Source organism: Coturnix japonica, chromosome 2 (genome assembly GCF_001577835.2).
Source record: "Coturnix japonica isolate 7356 chromosome 2, Coturnix japonica 2.1, whole genome shotgun sequence".
Classification (NCBI taxonomy): Eukaryota; Metazoa; Chordata; class Aves; order Galliformes; family Phasianidae; genus Coturnix; species Coturnix japonica.
The window spans coordinates 36,369,358-36,391,212 of NC_029517.1; the positions used below are offsets into that span (position 1 = coordinate 36,369,358).

The 21,855-nt window shown below is 36.5% G+C and overlaps 1 protein-coding gene across 9 annotated transcripts in view; it reads left to right on the forward strand.

The window, feature by feature from the left end:
• The window catches only part of RBMS3 (RNA binding motif single stranded interacting protein 3), a 689,820-nt gene that overhangs the window by 585,312 nt on the left and 82,653 nt on the right, over nucleotides 1-21,855 (forward strand). For all 9 annotated transcript variants that reach the window (XM_015853914.2, XM_015853918.2, XM_015853919.2 and 6 more), the window contains one exon: nucleotides 14,571-14,677. In XM_015853914.2, coding sequence (XP_015709400.1) covers nucleotides 14,571-14,677 — 107 coding nt within the window. The remainder of the gene's footprint in view (nucleotides 1-14,570; nucleotides 14,678-21,855) is intronic.

Below are 21,855 nucleotides of genomic sequence, written 5' to 3' on the forward strand. Positions count from 1 at the left end.
GCTGGCAGTGGGCCTTTATAACAGGAGACAGAGCTTCACAAAAGTGGATATTGATCGCAAAGCTGCGAGGCAGTAAGTGTGGGGAAGAAAATGATCATCTTGTTTGACCTTCAAGTTCTTCTTACGCATGTATTTGGTTTTGTGTATGCTATTCTCAAAGGCTTCAGTGTCTTGAAATCTCTCTTCACTTGTTACCTAAGAGTATTTGACATACAAATATGATGGGAAAATCCCAGAGGTTTGCAAGGATGGGTAGATTTTTGGAAATCAGCTGTACTTTGCTGCTCTTGTAATCAGGCCGAAAAACTTCTTGAAAGTAAATAGAAACAAATCTGTATTTAGCAAAATTAAATTTTATAAAGTACAGACTTATCCCTGACTTCTGGTAGAATTGTTTTCATCTTTATATGAGGACAGCGGGGACATAAGTGCAACCTATTAGGTGACATTGCCCTCTAGGGATCTATAGGAGTGTGAGCTAGGAATTGCTAAATGTTACAGTAAATAGCATGGGTCTGTTTGCAGGTTTAGAATTACTTTCTGTTCTGATGTTCTGTGGTTGATAACTTTCCATAGATGCCTAGTACCATATGCTTATATAGGTGTGTATATGGTATGTGCTCAGAAAAAAAACCACACCTTTAATAACAGCTAGTCCAAATTATCCTTTCAAGTTGGATTTTCGCAGGCACTGTACAACAGAGCTGTCTCCTGATGAAGCTTTTGGTGAGTTGGTTGTGGTATGGCAAGCTTAGTTTGGTGAAAGAAACCTTTGCTCAGAGTGGAGTGGGAAAGGAGACTGAAAGTAAAGCACCTAGAGCTCATTGAGGAGGATTAGTCTAAATACTGCCAAGAACTCAAGAGGTTTGTACTTAGAGCCTGTGTGATGCTGGACAATTTTCAGTCTCTCTGTTTTGCAGATGATCTTTATGTGAAGCAAGAGAATACTGTGTACTGGGAGAATAGATTCATTATTGTTTCTGAGGTCTTCGCAATGTCTGCAAAGTCTGTAATAGGGACTGAAAAATAAGTTTCACCTCATGAAGTATAAAAAAAGTGTCAGCAGAACTTAGCTTGAAGGAGCATAGCATAAAAGCTTGAGAACTGTATGAGCATGCTTATACACCAGTACTGCAAAGCTAGTAAGATGTGTGGTATAAATATGAATAGATCAAATTGTATCATAGACATATATATAATATATATATAATTGTATCATAGAGGAATGATAAAGCAGGAATAAGAGATACTAATTAATCCTGGAAGAACTCTTGTTCATTTTGTATGGTATGCAAACGCTCCAGTACTAGTAGTTCCTCCTCCTCAGTTCATAGCTGAGTTGTAGAGCTTGAGGTTCCATCCTGTCCATTGATAAAAGCCTAAGAGCTGGGACTGTGAGTCCCTCAGAGTAAGAAATATGGTTTAACAGTAACATTTCTACCATTTCTTGGAGTTTCTTCTAGGAGCAAAAATCAGCTCGAATCTTGATGCTGAATAAAACTTAGGTTTCCATTATTTCTCCCCTCTGCTATTAAAGCTATTAAGAGTTGACTTCTAGTATGTGTTAGAATTTCAGTGAAGTCTTAAAGAAGTTTGGTGTTTTACCATTGTGTTTACTAGTATTTACCAGTATAGCGTTAATACTGACCACAGTGCATTGCTGTTTGTTATCTGTAGTTTTTTTCTTGTTGTACACAAACCCCAGCTGTAGTATTTGGAGAATACTTCAAAATTTAGAAGTATTCATGCTTTTGTTATTCAGTCTTTACATTATCTCTGCTTTGAACTTCATTCTTCTCTTTCTGACCATCCTCAAAACTGTGGGATTATTTTGCCAGCTCTGGACCTGTACCAGAAGATGCTCTGGAAAGAGAAGTTCTTTCTCTCTCTCACTTGTCTCTCTCATCAGGCTGCAAAGTTCAGCAGGAACTGTACTGAGCTGGCCTTCTCATGGCAGAAGAAAGCTAGGAAGTCCATGCTATGCCTACCACATTCCTCAAAATAGAAGAGTTATTGATCTTTAATTCTTACTCTACTGTGTTGTCTACAAGTTTTACTAGCATCATGGCGTAGACTTTGCTTTCTGCCTCTGAAATACTACATAACAAAAAATAAGGCTGGCAAAAATAAATAAAAAAGAAACTGAAGTTGTATTAGCATTTCTATTAACAGCAGAGTGAAAAATATGATCATGTTTGCAATGGACTCTTATTAAATTGCTGGAAATTGCAACCCAGAAGTCATACACTTAATGGCAGCAGAATGTTGTCACTCCCTGCTGGCTGATTCATGAAATCATTTTCTCTGAAGAAAACTTCACATCAGCTGGAGACAGCTTTTGTCAGACCTAATTCTGGTAATGCTGTTTGGCTGCAATTGTGCTTTGAGTGGAGGTGCACACAGTACTCATATCCTGCTGTCATGGCTGTGTCCCTGGGCCTTTAAACCAAGGGAAGATCCCATCCAGATGGGTGCTGGAACCTTAAGAAATCATGAACACTAGTGTTAGAGGCTCCTATTTTTTTTTTTTTTTTTTTTTTTTTTTTTTAATATACCTGACTTAATTCATCTGTATGCAATGTCTGTAATTTTTTCTCTCTCATGTAGTCATCTCTAATTTTATCTCTGTAGCATAGAAGTCTTGAATCATCTATAGGGTTTTGAGATAAACTTTCAACTGACTTTGATAATAGGATCTTAGTACTTCTGTGTAGGGGATACTCTACAGTCTTTTATATTTCCATTATGTTTTAATCCCAAATGGTTACTGTGAGAACATCCATGGTCTTAGTGGGTTCTTAATAGTGCTACAGAACTGGTCTTCAGTCTGATTTCTAAATAAAAACACACATTTTATAGACTTCTGTTCTACAGGCAGTAACATTTAGCCCATTCATTTACTTGTTCAGTTGTAATTTTTTTTTTCGTTTGGTGTTTGTACAAGTGAAGACTCAGACAGTCATCACAGCCCTGTTGTCATCCAGAAATTATATCAATTACATTCACTTTTGTGTGAAGCTAGAACATTTTCAAAGGCATTTCAGAAGTATTACTCTTCCTTCTTTCCTGTTTATCTTTTCATTTCCTTAATGTGTTTTTCTTTGCCTATTTCTGTACCTTATTTTCCCCTATTCTTCATTGTTGTCTTTGGCTCACCCCTGTTTTTATTTTTCCTGTATTTTTAACTGAAAAGTAGAGGATTTATTTTATTATTTTTTTTAATTTTCCTGTCTTAGTACTGAGATCACGTTTCTTTCCTCATTTTTCAACCCATGGCAGAGCAGGATGTAGCATGACCTTCCTACAACCCCAAGACATGAACAGTACAGAGTTAAAGGAGGTGAGACTTATGCAGTCTCTAATATGTCAGCTTGCCTCCTTGTCTAAGCTCAGCTGAGAGCTCTGTGCTTGAAAAGTGTGGAAGGGTTTAGTATTATATATTTAATATTCTAGGTTATCAACTCAGATGGCAACAAATGTTTTTTTAAGCTGTAAGGGTTAGAAATTGACTTTTGTTGTAGCACGTTAGATTTAGCACTGGTATCAACACATTTTGAAAAGAGCTAAGAAATATGAGTTAGATCTTACATTACCTTGGGAAAAGATTGTAATTTCATTTCTTTGTCTTTCCTTTGCATAAAGTATCATTAAAAATAGGTTATATAAAATAACTAACTGGAAAATTCCCAGTGACTCTACTGTGCAGCTTTCTGTCTTAGAAATCACAGGACCAGTTACACCTTGAAGGCAGACAACCACTGTAAGCTGGAGCAAAGCTCCCACATCCTGGCAAGGAGCTGCAGGTGGTTGTAGGCTTCAGGGACACATTGTCACTTTGCCCTTTCAGGAAATGGAGCTGCTGAGTGATTTTTTTCCATGGCCCTTCCCTCCTCTCTGAGCAAGTACATGCCAATGACCCATTTGCTTCCAACCCACAGGTGTTTGGTGGAGTGAGCAGTGAGATTTAATTTGGTAGTACCCAGAAAAGCCTGCCTTGTGGCCTTGGAGCTTGCGTATTGGCCTTAGGAACAGCATGTCCCATGGCTCTGCACAGCCAGCAGTCCTAACTGCTCACCTCTTCTGCCATGAGAAAGAGCATCAGAAAGGGCATCATTGTCCTTACTTAATGGCAGTTTCCAAAGTAATCTCTCCCTTCCCCTGGGCCAGTTTATAGGAGAAAGATGGTGGGGTGCTCAGGGAGGTTTTGTAGCACACAGTAATTAGACTGTCCAAGGTGCTTAGTGTGATTTGGGTATTCTCCATCACAGCAAAATGAACTCCTGCCTCTAAGAATCAGTCACCCGTCTGATAAATGCTTTCTGCTGTGTAACCTATGCCTGCCCACACTTCTGCCACAGTCAGGGTCAAATCCACTTTTTAGAGGTGATCCCACATTTAAGCAAGGAAGCTGGCAATGCTGTGTGTTAACTTCTAGCAAACTAGCTAATTTTAAAGCGCTCACGTTATATCTTTCAGTGAATGCAGAAAATAAAATGAAAGAAGGGTAATAACAATAAAAGGAATCTTCCCTTCAGCTTTTCCTTCTTTCTCACAGTAGTAGCAAAATGATATTGCTTGGCTATGTTTTAAATTCTAAGTGACTGGAGTTTTTGCTTCTGCACCCAGCAGTCATTGCTGGAATGTGTGTTAATTAGAACTGATTTAAATAAAAGGATTTTCATTAGGCATTCTGAAAAGAAAAAAAAAAAGCACCACATTATTTCTTAATATTTTTAAGCTGTTGAACAGATTAAAAATTGGGATTGATGTTTCGTTTGCACAGGAATATTTCATGTGTTGACATGAATCAATGCTTTGAGGAATATGCTGTTTGAGCTCTGATTCTGTCAAGGTGTCACTGCTTCGACCATGCACAGCATCTCTATGCAAACCAAACCTTTTTTTTCCTGTATTAAGAATTTCCCATTGCTACTTTTAATCAAGATATGCCTAGAGCTGCAAATAATGAAGACATTATATGTATGTATGTTCTCTTCTTTATTGTAAGGACCATTCACAAGGACAAAACAGATGTTTCTTTCCCCACAACCTGTAAACACAGTGTAGTATTGAAACATGCACATCTGAATTAAATAAGCTAATGATTGTAACTGAGACATCCTCATGCAGTTTAACACTGGGTTGAATAAGCTGTTCTGAACATTAATGGTATGCATATGTTGGAGTGTGAGCAGAGAATGCCAAGACTCAACCTTAATTAGTCAAAAATAAATGTCTGTATACAGCAATTATAATAATGCTGGTGGAAAAAAAGTCATTGTATTGACATAAGACATTTGGCCAGGTTTCCTTGTTTATATTGAAAACATATGTTTGAAATTACTGTTTTTTTACTTGTGGTGTTAGTTCTAGAAATGTCACACAAGCAAGGAATAATGGGATGATAATTTAATGGTTTATATAAATAAATGCTAAATAAAATTTAATAAATAATGTAATGACTTAAAATTGTAAATAGATTCAATGAGAAATAATAAATACTTAAACAGGTACGTGAAATAATTTTGTATTAGCGAAGCTGGAATTAATTCTTTTTACTGCATTAGGTTCAAATGATTTTGTCTCTGGACTGTCAGTACAAGTAGGTTTTTCTTAGTGGGATAATAGCAAAGTCTCTGTGATCAATAACGTTAGTTTATGTGAATAGTAAAAATAGATTTTATAGCAGAAACGCAGACCTGTTGTTTTGAGAAAAAGCAATAGATAAAAGCTTTGCATTTGCTCTTTTCTCCTGGGAGTACTAAAGAGAATACTAAAAACTAAAATGGGTGACCACAGAAGCAAGTAGGGTCACCCATTACCAGGGATTCATTTTATTTCCATTAGAGGGGAACCAGAAAGCATCTCACACTATTTGTACCTGATTTTCCATTATAAATTACGGTACATGAGATCATTTAAAAATCGCTGAGCCTTTCAAATGAAGCTGACTTTGTTGCTGTTCCTTAATAATTGAACAGGAAGAAATACAAGATCTCCATTTTCATCCAAACAAAGTAACTTCTGAGACTGTGGGAGAGGGCAAAAAGAAATTTAAAGAATGATTTGGGGTTCACTTAGTGTAGATTGTAATTCTGGGATAATATGCAAAGCTTGTCTGCCTTCGTACAGAAGCATTCAAGTGTTACCAGTGCAAAGGGAATGTGCTATAGTTGGGGCACTATTAGCTTAATAAGGTCAGCCAACTCAAACCTGTCCTCTGCTTCAGTATTGGAACGTATAATCTTGTACCTATGATGCTATCTGGGACAATAGTAAACACAGTAAGGCAGCAGAACGTTGTCATATATGCAAATATAGAGAAAAACTGTTCTGTTTTTTGTTGTTATTGTTTTTAATTATTGTTCTTTAGAATCTTTCACACCTGCTGACTCTTGTCAGTGGGGAAAAGGATGATGGGCTACTACTGCAATAGCATATCCTTATATTCTACTGATCATTTGCATAACTTACAAAAGGCCTGTGTAGGATTGGCTTAGTTCAGTGCCTTTCTTAGTCTCAAGTGAGAGAAACAGAGAGGAGCTGTGACACATAAATTCCACACAGAAGTGTATCCAACATGGAGAAGTGAGTTGGATTCTTAAGGTTCCACATTTAACAGTTCTTTTGAGCACCATGAGCCTTTTCCAGTTTAACCAAAAGCACTTTATAGCTAATTGTTTCAATATTTAATTATTATCTGTCTGAAAGATAATGTGTGAAGTGCTTTTAATGGCTTGTTTACAATATTCTTCTCCAAATTATGATAATGTTGAAATTTTTGGTGCGTGGTTCTTCCAGTGTGGCATGAATCCAAGGGGATGTATCATAGTGTTTTTACTGGAAGTATTATTCCAAATTCTAGGATTTGTAATCAAAAATATGTGCAGAATTTCAGTTGGTTGTGGGAACTTTCTAAAAATAATAGAAATTAGAGGTCTATGCACAGGAACATGAAAAAAAAAATCTGCAAACTGATGCACATAGTTATTTTGATTGCTTTTGCAAAATAACATCTTCTCTTGTTGTGAAGTCTCCTCCAGAACATTATAAAGCCAAATCACTTCTCAAGGATTCCCACATCCATTTCATCCAGTTGCGCAAGGTTGCAAATAGCACTGGGTGAAAAGTATGGACGATGAATGATATGTTCAGCTTTATGCCAGGGAACCTCTGCCAGGTAACCTCATATAAGGTTAAAGTTTCCTGTGCTATCAAGTCTGAGGGAGCTGCGTTCTCTGACAAAAATCACAGGCATGAATCTGCTCTTCCTCACAGTTACCTTGAATTTTCATTTGGATTCATTAGAGTAACTTTGGATTCAGACTCACAGTAGTTTTAGCTGAGCTGCTAGACTCTAAAAATGGGAATTTAACCTGGTGGATATGAGGATGTTAATCCACTGAATGTACTGTTAACTTGAGAATTACATCAAGCACAGAAACAGAGTGACTAAAAAAGAGCTGCCATGCTCAGAATTCTCTATGGTCAGATGGCACTGAGGCTGATGCCAAAATCTATACAAGTACTTTCAATACAAGTACTTAGCAGTAAAGATTTTTTACGTTGAGCTCATTACATTTGCACTCCAAATTTCACTGAAGTTGTTGAGAGTTTCTCCCCAGCTTCTGTGAGCTCTGATTCAGGCTTTTTGTTTAAAATAAAGAGAAAATGCAGCATTAAAGTATGTCATATTAATGAATCAGTTACTAGTTAATGAATATCATTAATAAGCTTCTTAATGCTATACTGGGTTTACTGCTCACTTATCCATGGCCTTCTACAGAAGACAGCACTAAAGTTGGCTGAGTAAGGAGTTTGTGAAAATAAAACTATCCAATTTTGTTACTATATTTCAGCATTACTTTAATATTTCACCTAAGCTATTTGGATTGATTTTTATTTTTAAGTTCTAATGCTGTATTAAAGCATCTGTTTCTGTATGTTATCTCCATAAAATAATGTACGTATCTAGTTAATGCTCTCTGTTACAAAGGTTTCCCCTTATCAGCAGCATTAGAAAGGAATGTTTTAATAGGCCTGAACCAGATGCTCTCAATCTGCTGTTCTGTAGAAAATTTGAAAACTAAAATAGATTTTTAAACAGAAACAAATTGTAAAATAAATGGTGCAATTTCTCATCAAAAGCAGACTGTCGTTTCTGATCATCTCCAACAAACCTGTGTTGGGGCTTCTGTAATTATATGATTAAGTACAGTTTTTTATGTAGTACATAGAGTGATCCATTGATTGCAATAAGACCTGGATTGCACTTCACAGTCAGCATGCTGTTTCTCCACCGTATGCACAGAATTATCTGTTCTGCCTCTTCTATATAATTTGTGTTTCACGTAATAGAAATGCTAACTTTATTCTTGATGAACTATTTCTCCCCTAGGATTTATTTTCCTTTTCTAATATACTCCTGCTTTTCAGAAATAATTATTTGGCAGAAAGATGAAAGGATTGCTTCCCATTTCTTAAGACAAAAAGGTGAACTAGAGATAATTACCTCAGCAATAATACAGTTTAGAAAAAGTAAACCACTAGGTTTTTTTATTTCTAGCCAAGCAGGTGTTTGTCTTTTAACTTTTGCTTTGGGGTACTTTTCTGTTATACAAAATTGTTTCCTCAATTTTCACAATTATATTGTGAAAATGATACGTTCTAAAAACAAAATGTAATATTAACTCCTTGTTTTTCTTTCATAATCAGCTGTGCAAGTCCACTGAATATCATCTAGTTCAGTGTGACAATAAACCTACTGGAAGTGGGGACAAATATATATTACATTGGTTGAGTTTATTTCTATAATTCTGAAGATGTCAGCTTCCATTTTGCACTTATTTATGGATGTCTGTGTGTGTAGAATCACTGGCTCAATCAAAAACATTGAGCAGCAAGAAATTATCTGAACATGTAATAGAGCACTTTCATTCTGCTTTTACTTTCATTCTGCTTTTATGTACATATGTTTATTCTGTGATCTCATATCCAGTTTTTTGGATGTGTGGGACAACATTTATTACCCCTCAAAATGATCAACTCTGTCCTTCAACAAGCAAAGCACTTCATATGGAACAGGATGATGTATTTATTTGCTTCATTACATACTGTTTCCTTACTCAGCTAATGCTTTGCCCTTACCTTTACTTTTGTCCTTCTGTGTCACACACCATCTTTTGTAATTTTTCCTCTTCATTCTCCAAGAGCAGAATAGCTATGATTGTGTTCTATAAACTTTCTTTGAATTTAGAGTTTTGTTTGTTTGTTTCATAGGGGTGAATAAGTACCGCATGTCAGAACTTTCTTAGAAATCAGTAGACTCACTAGCGCAATGAGCTGCTCTATTGATGGGATCAGGAAAGTACTACAGTTTCAAATCTTAAAACTGCAGAATTCATTTTGTAAGTTAACTTTGAAGGTTCTGAAAAGTCTGTAGTCTTGGTGGGTACATCCATATCAGCGCCTTAACTTGCTTGGTCATGCCCTCCTTGTAGAGTTTTTATTTCTCTAGCATCTCTCATCTGAAGACCTGTATGAGTTAACAGGTCTATCTGCAGAGTGGCTTTGGTGTTACTGTAGAACTAATGTTTGATCTGTGGTGGACAAATGTGGTGCTGCTTGCATGGTTGTTTCAGTCCAGTACTCAGCATGGTTTGTACGTGAAAGTGCTGCCGGAATTCTTAAAATTTGAAAGTGAGTGAAGAAAAACAGTTGATCGGTTTAAATGCTTCGTGTCACTGGGAACGCAATTATTGTTCTGTTTCTTTTTTTTTGTTGTTGTTGTTGTGGATGAAGATTTGCCAGGGCTGAAAAATAAATTAATCCAACCTTCTCTTGAAAACATGCTTTGAAAAAAATCATTGCCTGTTCATTGACCATTCTTTGTTAATGGCACCAACTTTTTCATCATTTTTCATCACATTAACAAAATGAAGGAGTTTAGAGATCCATATGAATGTTCATATCACACTTATTGCTAAGGTCTCTGCTAGAAACGTTATCTTCATTTTTGAACAAGATGAGATTGCTTTCGTCCTGACATGCTGAAAAATATTGTCCTCAAAAAATATTCATGGTGAAAGAAGTTAAAATACATAAATATGTTCTTGTTATTACTTTGCTGTATATGTAATTGTTGCGACTGCTGGACGGATGATGTGATGTGACTGTGAATTGGAAGTGGTGGGGGACAATCTTTTCTCAGTCTGCAAACTTGAGCACCTGAAATAATGAAACAGATTTGCTGAAAGCAAATGACAGCTTTCATTTCCCCAGTCCTTTATGAAGCATATGTTTGTGAATATATACATTTTTGTGTATGTAGGAGCTTGAGTGTTTCAGCCTTCTGATGAATGAAAGAAAAAGGAAATCGTGTATTCAGAACTAGTTAGGTGTTTGGTTTTTTTTTTTGATGAATTTTCCAATTTAGTTGAAGTTGCTTTCCTGTCCTGGAAGATCTGTTGAGAGGCTGCCAAGTGTGGGAAGGGAACATTATTATCCCAATCTCCTTCCATCTGAAGGTTTTGTCCTATTTTAAATAGCAGTGTTGCCTTTGGAGGTATAGCGGCATTTGTCAGTGTGATGCTGTCTGTCTGTGCAGTCAATCCACCTAAAGTACCAGAGCATGAGAAGTTGAGCTCCTAAGGGAGCTCCAACAATATTGACAGCCTTGATTGACATAAAACCAGTCTCTCTTTCACCTTCACTGAACTCTCAGAGTAAATTCAGGGTCTGATTGAAGAGAGATAGGGCTTTAGCCATTTTGTTCCATGGGAACAGAATTTGAATACTTACAGAAACTGCCCTCTCCTAAAGCAGCCCTGAATATCTTGGCAGATGCTGTTTAGAAGCACTATCAATTTGATCGCATTTCCTTCTCAGGACTGAAAGCCAAGTTCAGAGCTATTTATGTCTTATTAACTCAAGCAGGCTCTGGATGGGAAGTGCAGCAAGCATTTAAATCTTTTCCTTGAAAAATGGGTAATGGTTTAATGAACCTTGTTCAGGTTAAAGCTGTTATTTATTCTTGATATTTTTATTTGTTACTGTCAGGTAGAAGTCAAAGAAAGAGCAGTGCTTTGTATCTTGAAGAGTTTATCAGAATGGAATAGATTGAAATTTATCTTGAGTGAATCAATTCTCACTTTTCTGACAGGAAAATACCAACAGCAGATTTTCCAGATATGCTTCAAAATGCCATGCATGCTGAAAACTTCGAGGTTGTCAAGAGCCATGCAAAAAAAATATGTGCTTATCAGTTCAAAATATGACCATATAAAGATACCTAAATTACATTTTCTATTAAGTCAGCAGTGCAAAAGGTGAGAGAAGAGGCTCATTTATTTCCAGTCATTGTATAGATACATAAGAAAAAGAGGTAAAAAATCAGTCTGCTTATTCAGAAGCATTTGGCTGGAATGGAAGGCAGCAAAAACAGGGGCAGTGTGAAACATTCCCATTTTTTTCTTCTTCCCATTCAGAAGTACTTAGGAGTAAAATATCCCAATCCTTTGATCTTAATCACATAATGCTAGTATAGTTTGAACAGTTTCTTTTTGAATTGACAACCTTATTACTTATGATTGTATTTTATTTTATTTTTTTACTTCTTTGTTGGAAGTAAATTTGCTTTTTTTCAAAGCACTTTTGACATTTCTTGAAGCCATTCAAAAAGAGTTCTACTTAAAAATAGTTTTTCTGATATATGGAATAGGATATGTTCTTTCCAGAATCCTCTATTATTATGTATTTGTTTAGTAAGAATGATTGTAGTAATGTCAAATATTCCTGTGCATCTGAGCTTACAAAGGTTAAGAGTCTTACAAGGGATTTCAAAAGGGCTGAAATAAATCAGACTTGAGTTCTTTTGTGTATTTAGAGCAACATTTGAACTCTTAAGATTCTTTTACATTCTGTCTTACTTCTGAAATAACAAAGGTTGAATTCTTTATATTTTGAGGTTATTACCAGAGTTGTTCCCAGGTGTAAACCTTTAAGATCTAAATCTCTTCAAATCATTTTTTATGTTATTAGATGTAATCTGCTACATCCCACTGTTTTGTTTTGTTTTAAAAAAAGAAAGAATGTCTACTAATAAAGAAAATCTGAACTAGGCTCTATCTTCCTACCAGAACATTTTATTCCCATCTTTCTATTTGTGTTAATATTGATTGGCATGTGCTGATCTTTTTCCCAGAATTCCTGTTAGATTTTATTTATTTATTTATTTATTTTTAGAGGAAAAAAGTTTCCTGTTGAAGAAACTTGCCTGTGCAGAGCGTGGTTCATTTGTCCTTTTCCATCCTCTTCCCTAACCCCAAAAAGTTGGTGCAGTTTCTTTTTCCATGCTTTTTTAGGTGTGGTGTGAAGTTGTTTGGCACATCTGTTCAATGATGTTTGGCAATCTTAGTTAAATTTAGGAAGGCCCAACTTAACAATGAAAGGTTTTCATATGGTAGTGCTCAATAATGGGAAGCTCAGAAATGGCAACGGCTTCCCATTTGTGGTTGGCTAATTTATAGGAAGGATATGTAGTAAGCCATATGATTTACTTGATTGCTGTACCACATCATAGCATATAGACTAACAGCATGTGTGTACAATAGCAGATGATCACGGCACATGAAAATATGCAACATTCAGATTGTTTTTGCATACTTCTGATACTCCTAGTACCATATGTTGATTGATAGTTGTTCAACACTTGAAATAAAAAGCTTTTGAAGCATCAAATGTGACATTTAATAGGACTTTCTTTAATGCTGGCTTAGCACCTGCTCCTCCCTCACAGTCACATCAAAGTGAATTGTAAGTAACTGCTCTGAAATTATGCTGCATCGCAATGTGGACTAAAACTGGTAGTAGTGGAGGGCAGTCAGCCCCATAAAATCTCTCCGTCTGCAGAAAGAATCTCCGCAGCCACCTGGATGCTTTTAAACCTTCATTATTTAAAATTTAAAATGGTTGGCTGAACATTGCTTCTACCAAAATCTGATACGGTAACTGATGTCAGAGGTGGGGAAAGACCTCTGGGGTCACACAGTCGAGCTTTCTGCCAATAATGGATTGTTCCCTGCAGTTCAGTTTCAAGTGACCTTGGAAATTACTAGCCTAGTAAAATGGTAATGAAAAAACAAAGCTGTTAGAGATTTGAAAGTAGCCAAAAATGATGCAGTCCCAATGAGAAATTGTGGTATCAGTGTGAGATTCTCTGTGTACTTTGCTTGTTGGTTGTTGTTTTTTGTGTTTGGTTTTTTCTTGTGTGTGTGTTTTGTCTTTTTTTTAAGTGATTGCATTTTTAATTTATGCTTACTGACCCATTTTGAGCTGGCTATAACTAAGAGGTTGAAGGAGGAGAGCTTGTTTTAATATTATACGATCTTATTTAATCCTCCCAGCAAATGATTTTTATTACAAATAAACCTCAGCAACTTGACTAACCCTTTACTGCAGTATTTCCTTATCCTTTCCTTCTTACTCTTCCAACATTTCTAGCCTTCCTGAAACAAAAAATGAAGAGAAAAACTTTTTCTTGCCTTTTCCTGTCAACTCCCTTTGTTAATTAATTAGAGCCTCAAGATGTAATGCCTGGAAATCCAAAAATTTCCAAAAAGTTTCAGATGTGAAACATCATTTTCAGATTTCTTTCAACCATGATTTACTGATTTACTGATTAACTGATTTACTAACCAGTTGATATAAGCAATAAAAGACAATCCTGATGTTCACCTAACAAAGTGGGTAGACTGTGGCGCCTCATTTAGATGGAGTCAGCCAAGGCAAGCTCCCACTACCAAGCCACGTACAGCTTGGTCTGAAAAAATACATTAGAACAGACTAATAAAAGCTGGTTGGTGGGAGAAGATCCCAAGACACAAAGTTACAACTTGTGGCACCCTAATGTGTGCTGGGGTTTTGAGTGTTCAGCTCTGGGAATGTCCATCATTCCTGGGGTTCCAGCCACCCTCATTATTGTACTCTCCCACATCAGAGCCCAGCTGGAGAGGAAAAGAGTTTTCTCAGCTGCCAACTTGCTTAAAGGAAAAGTTAAGAGGAAAAGAAAACTAATTGGTCTGTGCTTGGCAAAACTGTCTATTTTGTTCTGTTTATTCAGAATTTAACATATTGAGTGCTGAGAAACACAAAAATAGTGAGAACACTTATTCTTTAAACAGATTCTTGCGAAGTTTTTACAATAAAAACAGAAAGCTGCGTTAGTAAAACTGTGTTTATCCTTCAGTAATGCTGGTCATGAATACGTGTCTAACTTAGCTGGAACTAATGCCTGACTCTACTATTTCACTTCAGCAACTTAACATTCTGCGTAGGCTGATTATTTTTTCAACAATATTTGCTAAATTCTTTTAAGGGCTGCCAGTATATATTTTTTGAAGCTTAGTTAGTAAGAACAGCTGCCAGTAGAGTCAAGGCTGAAAGAGGCAAAAAATATCTGCAGAAGGCAAGATTTTACTTCAAAAGATCTGTATTACAAAGCACTACTGTTGCTGGTATAATCACTTTCTTTGGGGGGTTGCTAATAGAGACTGGGTTTCTTGTCTTCACAGCCCCCACTGAGCCTTTACTGTGCAAATTTGCTGATGGAGGGCAAAAGAAGCGCCAGAATCAAAGCAAATACACACAGAATGGAAGGCCGTGGCCCAGAGAAGGAGAGGTAAGTGCCACGTGGCAGTTACTTTCCAGGGATTTGGGAGAAGTCAGCTGCAGATCTGAAGGTCTGCCTTTCAGGGCTATGAAGAAACAAGATTGCACAAAAAAAATACAATAGACACCAGACAAAAAAATGACCAGTAGCATATATGTGGGGGAAAGAGGAAGGTACATAATAGCCTGTGGGGTATAAAGTTACTGGACAAAAGAATTTCAGAGCTGGATGTGGTGCTCTGCACAGCCTTGTCCTATTCCAAGGGCTGTCTGCTGCCAACCTCGAGCCCGGTATTTTTGTACTGGTGTGCAGTCAGCACCTGTGGTGTACCTCTTGAAAACCCAGCATCAGTTTGCATCTAAGCAATTCAACGATGTTATTTTGTTTCTTCATTGTCGAAGGAACTGGGAGGACATCTACAAAAAGGAAAGATATGCTTGCATGCATTCAAACACATAATCCATGTAAAAGTTTCCCAAAAGCTTCTCTGAGCTGGCATATTCATTCTGTCCAAGATAACACTGTTTACAGCAGCCTTAGAACTATCACGTATACAAAGTGGTGTTTTCTTCTTAAAAAAAAATATCTGTCCGTTGCTTTTTGCTCTGGTGTAAATAGTTTGTTACTGGAATTTCCTTTCTATGTACTTGTACATGAAGTGACTCCAAATGTGGGTGAAATAAGAGAAATATCTTTGACTCCTCAAGAATTTGTTTATTCTCCTTGAATGCTGTTAAAGGATAAAGGCACTTGAATAAATGAGGTGAAGTGAAACTGGTTATAGTACCTTCCAAAAAAAAAAAAAATAAAATTATAACTGCAAAGGCATAAGAACTTACAAGTATTTCCATTCTAAACACCTATTCTTTGTGTTTATGAGTGAGAATTCAAAGAAAAAGTATTTTGATCAACTGTAACGTACTAAAACCAGAGTCCTCAAAACCAAAGTCCTTCACGTCCCCTCCCTCTCTCCTTCCCCTCCCTTCCCTTCCTCCTTCTCCTCTTTGTGGGATTCCTTTTATGTCTACTTCAATTTTACCCTACAAAAAAATAAGAAAACTCTTTGGTATTTCTAAGATAGGTGTTTCAAGAGGATTTCTGCTTTGTTTTAACTTCTTACTTTTGCTAGTTGATTCTTTTTGAATCACTCGCTTATGGCATATAAATGTTTGTGCAATTGGTGAACTCTTAAAAGAAATGTAAGGTCCTCTTTAAAGCACAGAAATGTCTCCGTCCTGAAAGGTGCTTGCTGTACACAGTTTCAACAAAAATGCTCCAAAATATTTTTAGCCTTTTGGGCTTAAAATACCAAAAGACAGACACATTTGCTACAAGAGATTGCAGAAACTTCCAAGTTTTGTTGCAGTATCTTGTGTGCAAGGAACAAGTACTCAGGAATTTCTTCAAGTAGTAGACTCAGGCCTTTGTGTGCAGGGCTCTAAAAGCAAAGGCGTATATATATAGGAGGCAATAACAATCCCTGAATAAGGTCAACAATCCGTATTTTAAGGACCTCTAAATCCCTGTTTAAATAGTAAATGCCATTGCAGCTATTATCTCCACTGTTCTATACTTCCTTCAGTTCAAATCCATTAAGAAAAGAATTTAAAGTCAAAGCCAGCAAGCCACCTTTATGCCTGTAGCCTCAGGGCATCAACTCCTTCCATCATATGTAGTTCATTTGCTGCTAATGGAGTGGCTCATACTAAGGACAACAATATCTCTGATACCTATAGGCATGGTGTGGCTAATGTGTTAATGACATCAATATTCTAATGCTATTTTTTCAGTGATGGGAGTCATAATTTCATCTTCTTGTTTGCAGTCAACTATCATGCTACACAGCTGTTGTCATGGTATAATCTACAAATGTTCAAAGCTAGTCAAGATTTAAACTCGCAGTATTTCAGGCTAGGAATCTGCTCTGTAGAAACTGGCTCTCAGATTTACTGACTTGTGGTTAATACCTCTCTGCACATTGGACATTTACTGCGCAAAACATCAATGATAATGCATGCTTCCGGATTTCCTCCAGATTATCATATAATTTTCTTATTCCCTATGTGAAATCTTTTTGTGAAATTAATCTTCTATTTTATGAGCATTAATGGTCTTACTCTAAGCAAGATGTACCATTAAGTTTTTCAGTGTGTAGCAGTGCTCAGGTAACTTTCCTACAATTATTCCTGTCAACTTTAATTTATCTAAGAAAGAATAGGTAGTGAGTAGTGAGAACTTACTAGTATATGACAAATGTCTTGTTCTGATTACAAATGGAATCCGAAAATATTTCCTGCACCTTTGTGCTTTCTCAGTTTCTAACCCAAAGGAAAAAACAAAGGAATACCATCCAATTGGTTACTGTTACTGCCTTGGTATTTCCACCCAGCTTAAATCCCATGATATCTAGACCAATGTGTATTTGGCTATTGGTCAGATAAGCATTTGCATTCTTAAATACTTACATGAAGGGCATTTCTAAAACTTCTGAGGTTTGACTAGTGTTAATACTAAATTCGTGTGAGGGTTATTGCTCAGAAAGGCAGGCTCCAGAGAAATGACAATAACAGTTTGGTCACACAAATTATGCCAAGTAGAGACAGACAGCTGTGTAGAGTACTTTGTCAAAGGGGGTAAAGGCAGGAGACTTAGTGGGGAGAAACAGATTGCTGCAGTGATACTTCTGGCTATTCTATTCTCAGAGGTTTTGCTCTCCTGTACAGCGATCTTCTGTGGAATATAAAAAGAGAAATATTGGTAAAGTTTTCAGGCCACACTGCAGAATGTAATAGAAAATCTTATTCCTACCATACGTTTTTGTAGATTGTTTCGTAACTGTATAGAAATTGCTTTAATTGGCTGTTAAATTCTATCAGGCTGCTCCACTTGCACAACACACCCACTGAAATCCCAGCAGCAGTATAATTTGGCTTGAAATGTTCACTTCATTGTAGAAATGTTCTTCTGTGAGGGCGGGGTAGAGAGAAACAAATTTCTTATCCTATGTGTGGTTTATGCAACTGTTAGAAAGGCAGCGGTGGGATCTGGCTGCCTGTAGGGTGTGCATCACTGCATAAAGCTTATAGCCCCAACACTCTGGAAAAAGCAAAAGAGGAAGTGGTAAAAAAGAACTGAGAGTTGTTAGCTATCACCTAATTCTATATTGGCATTTGAGTGCAGATAGATCTCTACCTTTTAAAGTCAAGTCTTTAAAAATATACTGGATTTCTCTAGGGCTTTTCAAGTTTTTGGTTGTTGTTTGGTCGGTTGGTTGGTGTGTTTTTTGTGGGTTTTTTTTGTTTGTTTTGGTTTTTTTTGAGTTTTTTTTTTTGTTGTTGTTCTTTTGGTTTTTGCTGTAAGTTTCTAACCAAAAGCCAGTTGTAATGAGGGAAGAACGCTTGACCTTGAACGTTTTTAGTCCTTACCCTTCCTCTCTTGGTTGAAGCGTCAGGAAACATTCAGCAGATTGAAAAAAAGGCTGTCAAACTATCTAATATATAGGTGCAGTAAATATACAATGCCTGTATGCATTGGAAATATTTGCAGTGAAATTCTAAACTAATTACTAACTCTATTTCTGTTCAAAGTTTAAATTCCTTGATTTCAGGACAGAATTTTCTGAGTCACGCTAGTTTAGTTCAGCACTCTGTCTTGAAATTGTCCCTGACAAGATCATGTTTGGGAAATGGTGATGGAAAGTAATCATATTCAAAATCTGTCTGTAAAATATTTGATCTAATTTGCCTCAAAATTGTAATTGACATGTCTGGAGGTGTATGGCATTTCTCCACAAAAGTTCATTAGGTCAAAATGCATCTGGGGAATCAAAAGTAATTCCAAATTGGGATCAGATTGGATTGAGAACTGCAATTTAAATGTTGTGGCTTAATCTTTTATTGCAGATTTTTTGAAACTTTGATTGTTTGAAAATAAAATCTTTTGATATGTGCATTCAAGTGATTGAAATTTATCTGATAGAAAGGAAGAAATATCACATAATTTGATAATAAATGAAATGCTTTGAATCAGTCCAAGGTTAACTAATAAATCGTAGGTTCTTCTAGAAAGAACAATTCTAGTAATGATAGCCTTTCTATATCTAATCAACCCAAAGAGTTTTACAATCACATTATTATGAAACACTTTAGCACTTCAGTTGCAATCTTCTTTAAAATTCAGACCATTTACATATTTTTGTCATCTCTCTTGCCAGGGGAATATTGTCATCCAAGTCTTGGTGCATATATCACAACAATGACACACACAACTGAATATGACCCTTTTGTCATTTAATTTGGTCTAATGTCTACAGGGATATTTAATAATTTGCAAAAAATAATTCCTGTATTGATTGTTTTCTTCTTCTGTTACTTGTTTCTCTCCAGCCAGTAAATTAACACCTGTTTCTTCCACTTCCCCTTCATCCTCTGTTCCTCTTTTCAGTTATCACCTGGTTTTGCTTGTTTCTAGAAACAATAAGAAGACATAGTTGTTTGTGAATATTGATTTTGTTAACAGTTTCGCTTTTTCACTGTTTCTTACTATAATTTTTTCGAAAGCAAACAGTTACTTGGAGAGAAAAACATGGAACAGGTAATTTGAGAGGTAACTTAGATTTCCTTTATGTTTCCAAGGAAATAGGCAGTACTTCAGTGTTCTCCACAATCCACAATTCTAGGACTAATCTATTTTTTACCAAGACAATGTAGTTATTATTTTGGTGAGGAAAAATTAGCAGGCTTGATAAGAAATTTGCAAACTTCAGCACCTCTTTATTTATCAGATAAATTGTAGTGGGAACAAACTGATTTAACAGCAAGAACAGAAGCTACGTAGATCAGACTTCCAGTCCAGTTATGTAGTACAAGATGTTTCTGGTTATTCATTTGGTTTTCTAAATTTCTCATTGTGTCTAGAAACTCAACCTTTGACCTTCTGGGGTTCATGAATCACTTGCCCATCTTGACCTCAGTATAATGTATTTTTCCTTTCCATAACTACTTTCTTCTCAGAAGCTGCAGCTGCTTAAGGAACACGTGCATGTAAAACCAAGCATTTCTCAACACACAACACTGGGAAATTACCCATTTTTTTTCATATTCACCTATATTTTTAAAAAGTGTCAAATTTACATCTTTAGATTTCTCCTCCTCTAATAAAGAAATGGTGTTTTTTATTCAGCATAAAATTCAGAAATCTTTCTAATAATGTTGAATATTTCTGAAAGAACTATTCTAAATAATCAAAGGAAGGAACTCTGCCAAGTTAACTTTCCTGATGACTGAACTTATTTATTAAATCAGTATTTTACACAAATCTCATTTGTCTTTTGGTTCTTTCCCTCTCCTCTCTTTTACTTCTTCAAAGTGTTTGAGTTGGAGTTTCTACTGTCAGGGCACAAGAGATCCTTGTGCTATGATGCCTGGCAGATATTAGCAGTGGTAACAAGACAAGCACAGGAAATTCAGTGTTGAAAATTGAATTGATTCCTCTGTAGTACCCAAGAGCAAATCCATTGCCCTGGGACAGCAGCTTGCACACTTCTGGTATGATAGGATGAGGGACTGAGTCAGAGGAGATGGGACAGTGGATTGTCTTCTCCTCTAACTTCCACATCAGCTTACCAGAGAAATCTCTTGAGCCCTAGGGTACAATAATGCTATTCCACATCTCCCCTTGAGGAGAAACACAGAGACCATATTGCTTGGAAAACCCACCATATTAGCAGATTTCACCTCTTTTCAGTGTGTTGGCTTCTTTTTGTTTGTTCAGTGGTGTCAATAATTAGAAAACTGCAGTAACAGAATAGCAGATTTTTTCATTCCTCTGTCCTACATTTGAACACTTCAGTAAAAATAAGCAGTAAATAAATAAGCATGATTTAAGTAATCTTTTTAAAGCCATATTGGTTAAAATTATTATTTTTACTTTTGCCACCTCTGATATTCTGAACATAATTGAGTAAATACTGAGAATGTTCCTTATTAACTTGTGCAGAACTGGTAGCAGATATTCCTTTTAATTTATGCTTTAAGGCATTGAGTATTGAAATGTTGGGATGCAGAATTTTCGTTCAGGAGGTATGTGCCTGTTATGTGGCATAAACGTTTTGTGGCTCAGTCATTCCTTAATAGAAGATTCATCTGACAAATATATTCCTGAAGCAACACTTCATCATCAGTGCCACACTCAGGCGGCATTTTGTCAGGAAGTGTCACTTTCAGAAGCAGGATAAATCCCTGTTCTTTTACGGAAACATAAGCAAAGCAGTGGATGAAAAGACCTGGAAGAAAATATACTTCAGCATGAAGAAGACTGCCACAGGGGCATCAGCCAGCACCTCAATACAGTTAATACCTTATCAAGCACTGTGACAGCTGCATTCACTCCTGTGTTTCTGAGAGTATAATTTGGATGTCTGTAGAATGGAACTCTGAGGCCAACCCTAATATTGTGTATTTGGTAGTTTTGGAATTCCTGCTTGTGTGTTATGGAATAAAGTGCAGACAATTTTCCAGTAAGTTACTATTGCTCATCAGTTTTTATTAGTCATGTATGAGGATGCTTCAAAGCATAAATCTTTTACTGGTCCAGACTAACTGTTGCCTCTTCTGTGCTTTTTGCCAGAATAATTTCTTTTAGGGAGAAATTACGCAACTTGATGAGAAAGAAGTAAATAGTCCTCTGTTAGCAGCTATTTGAAATAGCAACTGTTTAAGGCTGCTCTGCAATGGTAGATATTTGCAGTATTATTCCAGAATCTGTAGATGGTGTACCATATGCATGTATTGCTGTACTTGTCTAATGCAAAACTCTCACTGTCAAACATGTTAATCATGTTTACTTTGGTCACTGCAAATTATTTGGTCAGATTCTGGTAACCCGTAGTATGAAGTCTGGATGAGGAGATGAGAGGCTAGACTTGAATATTTTGGACTCATCAAGCCCACAACAGTCACTTGTGTTCCTTGTTCCAAAAACCAGTGGTATGTAAGAATGTGATGCTAATATGGGGTGAACAGAGCATATGCAGTTTGAATTCGCATGCAAATGTAAAGCATTACGATGTTGGAAGGCAAGCTGAGGGTCTTCATCATTAATGTGTGCTCTAATGAGTGTTCATGAGAAATGTGGCTGAAAGTAGCTTACACATGTACACGCTGATCCTGGTTGGAGCTCCTGTGAAA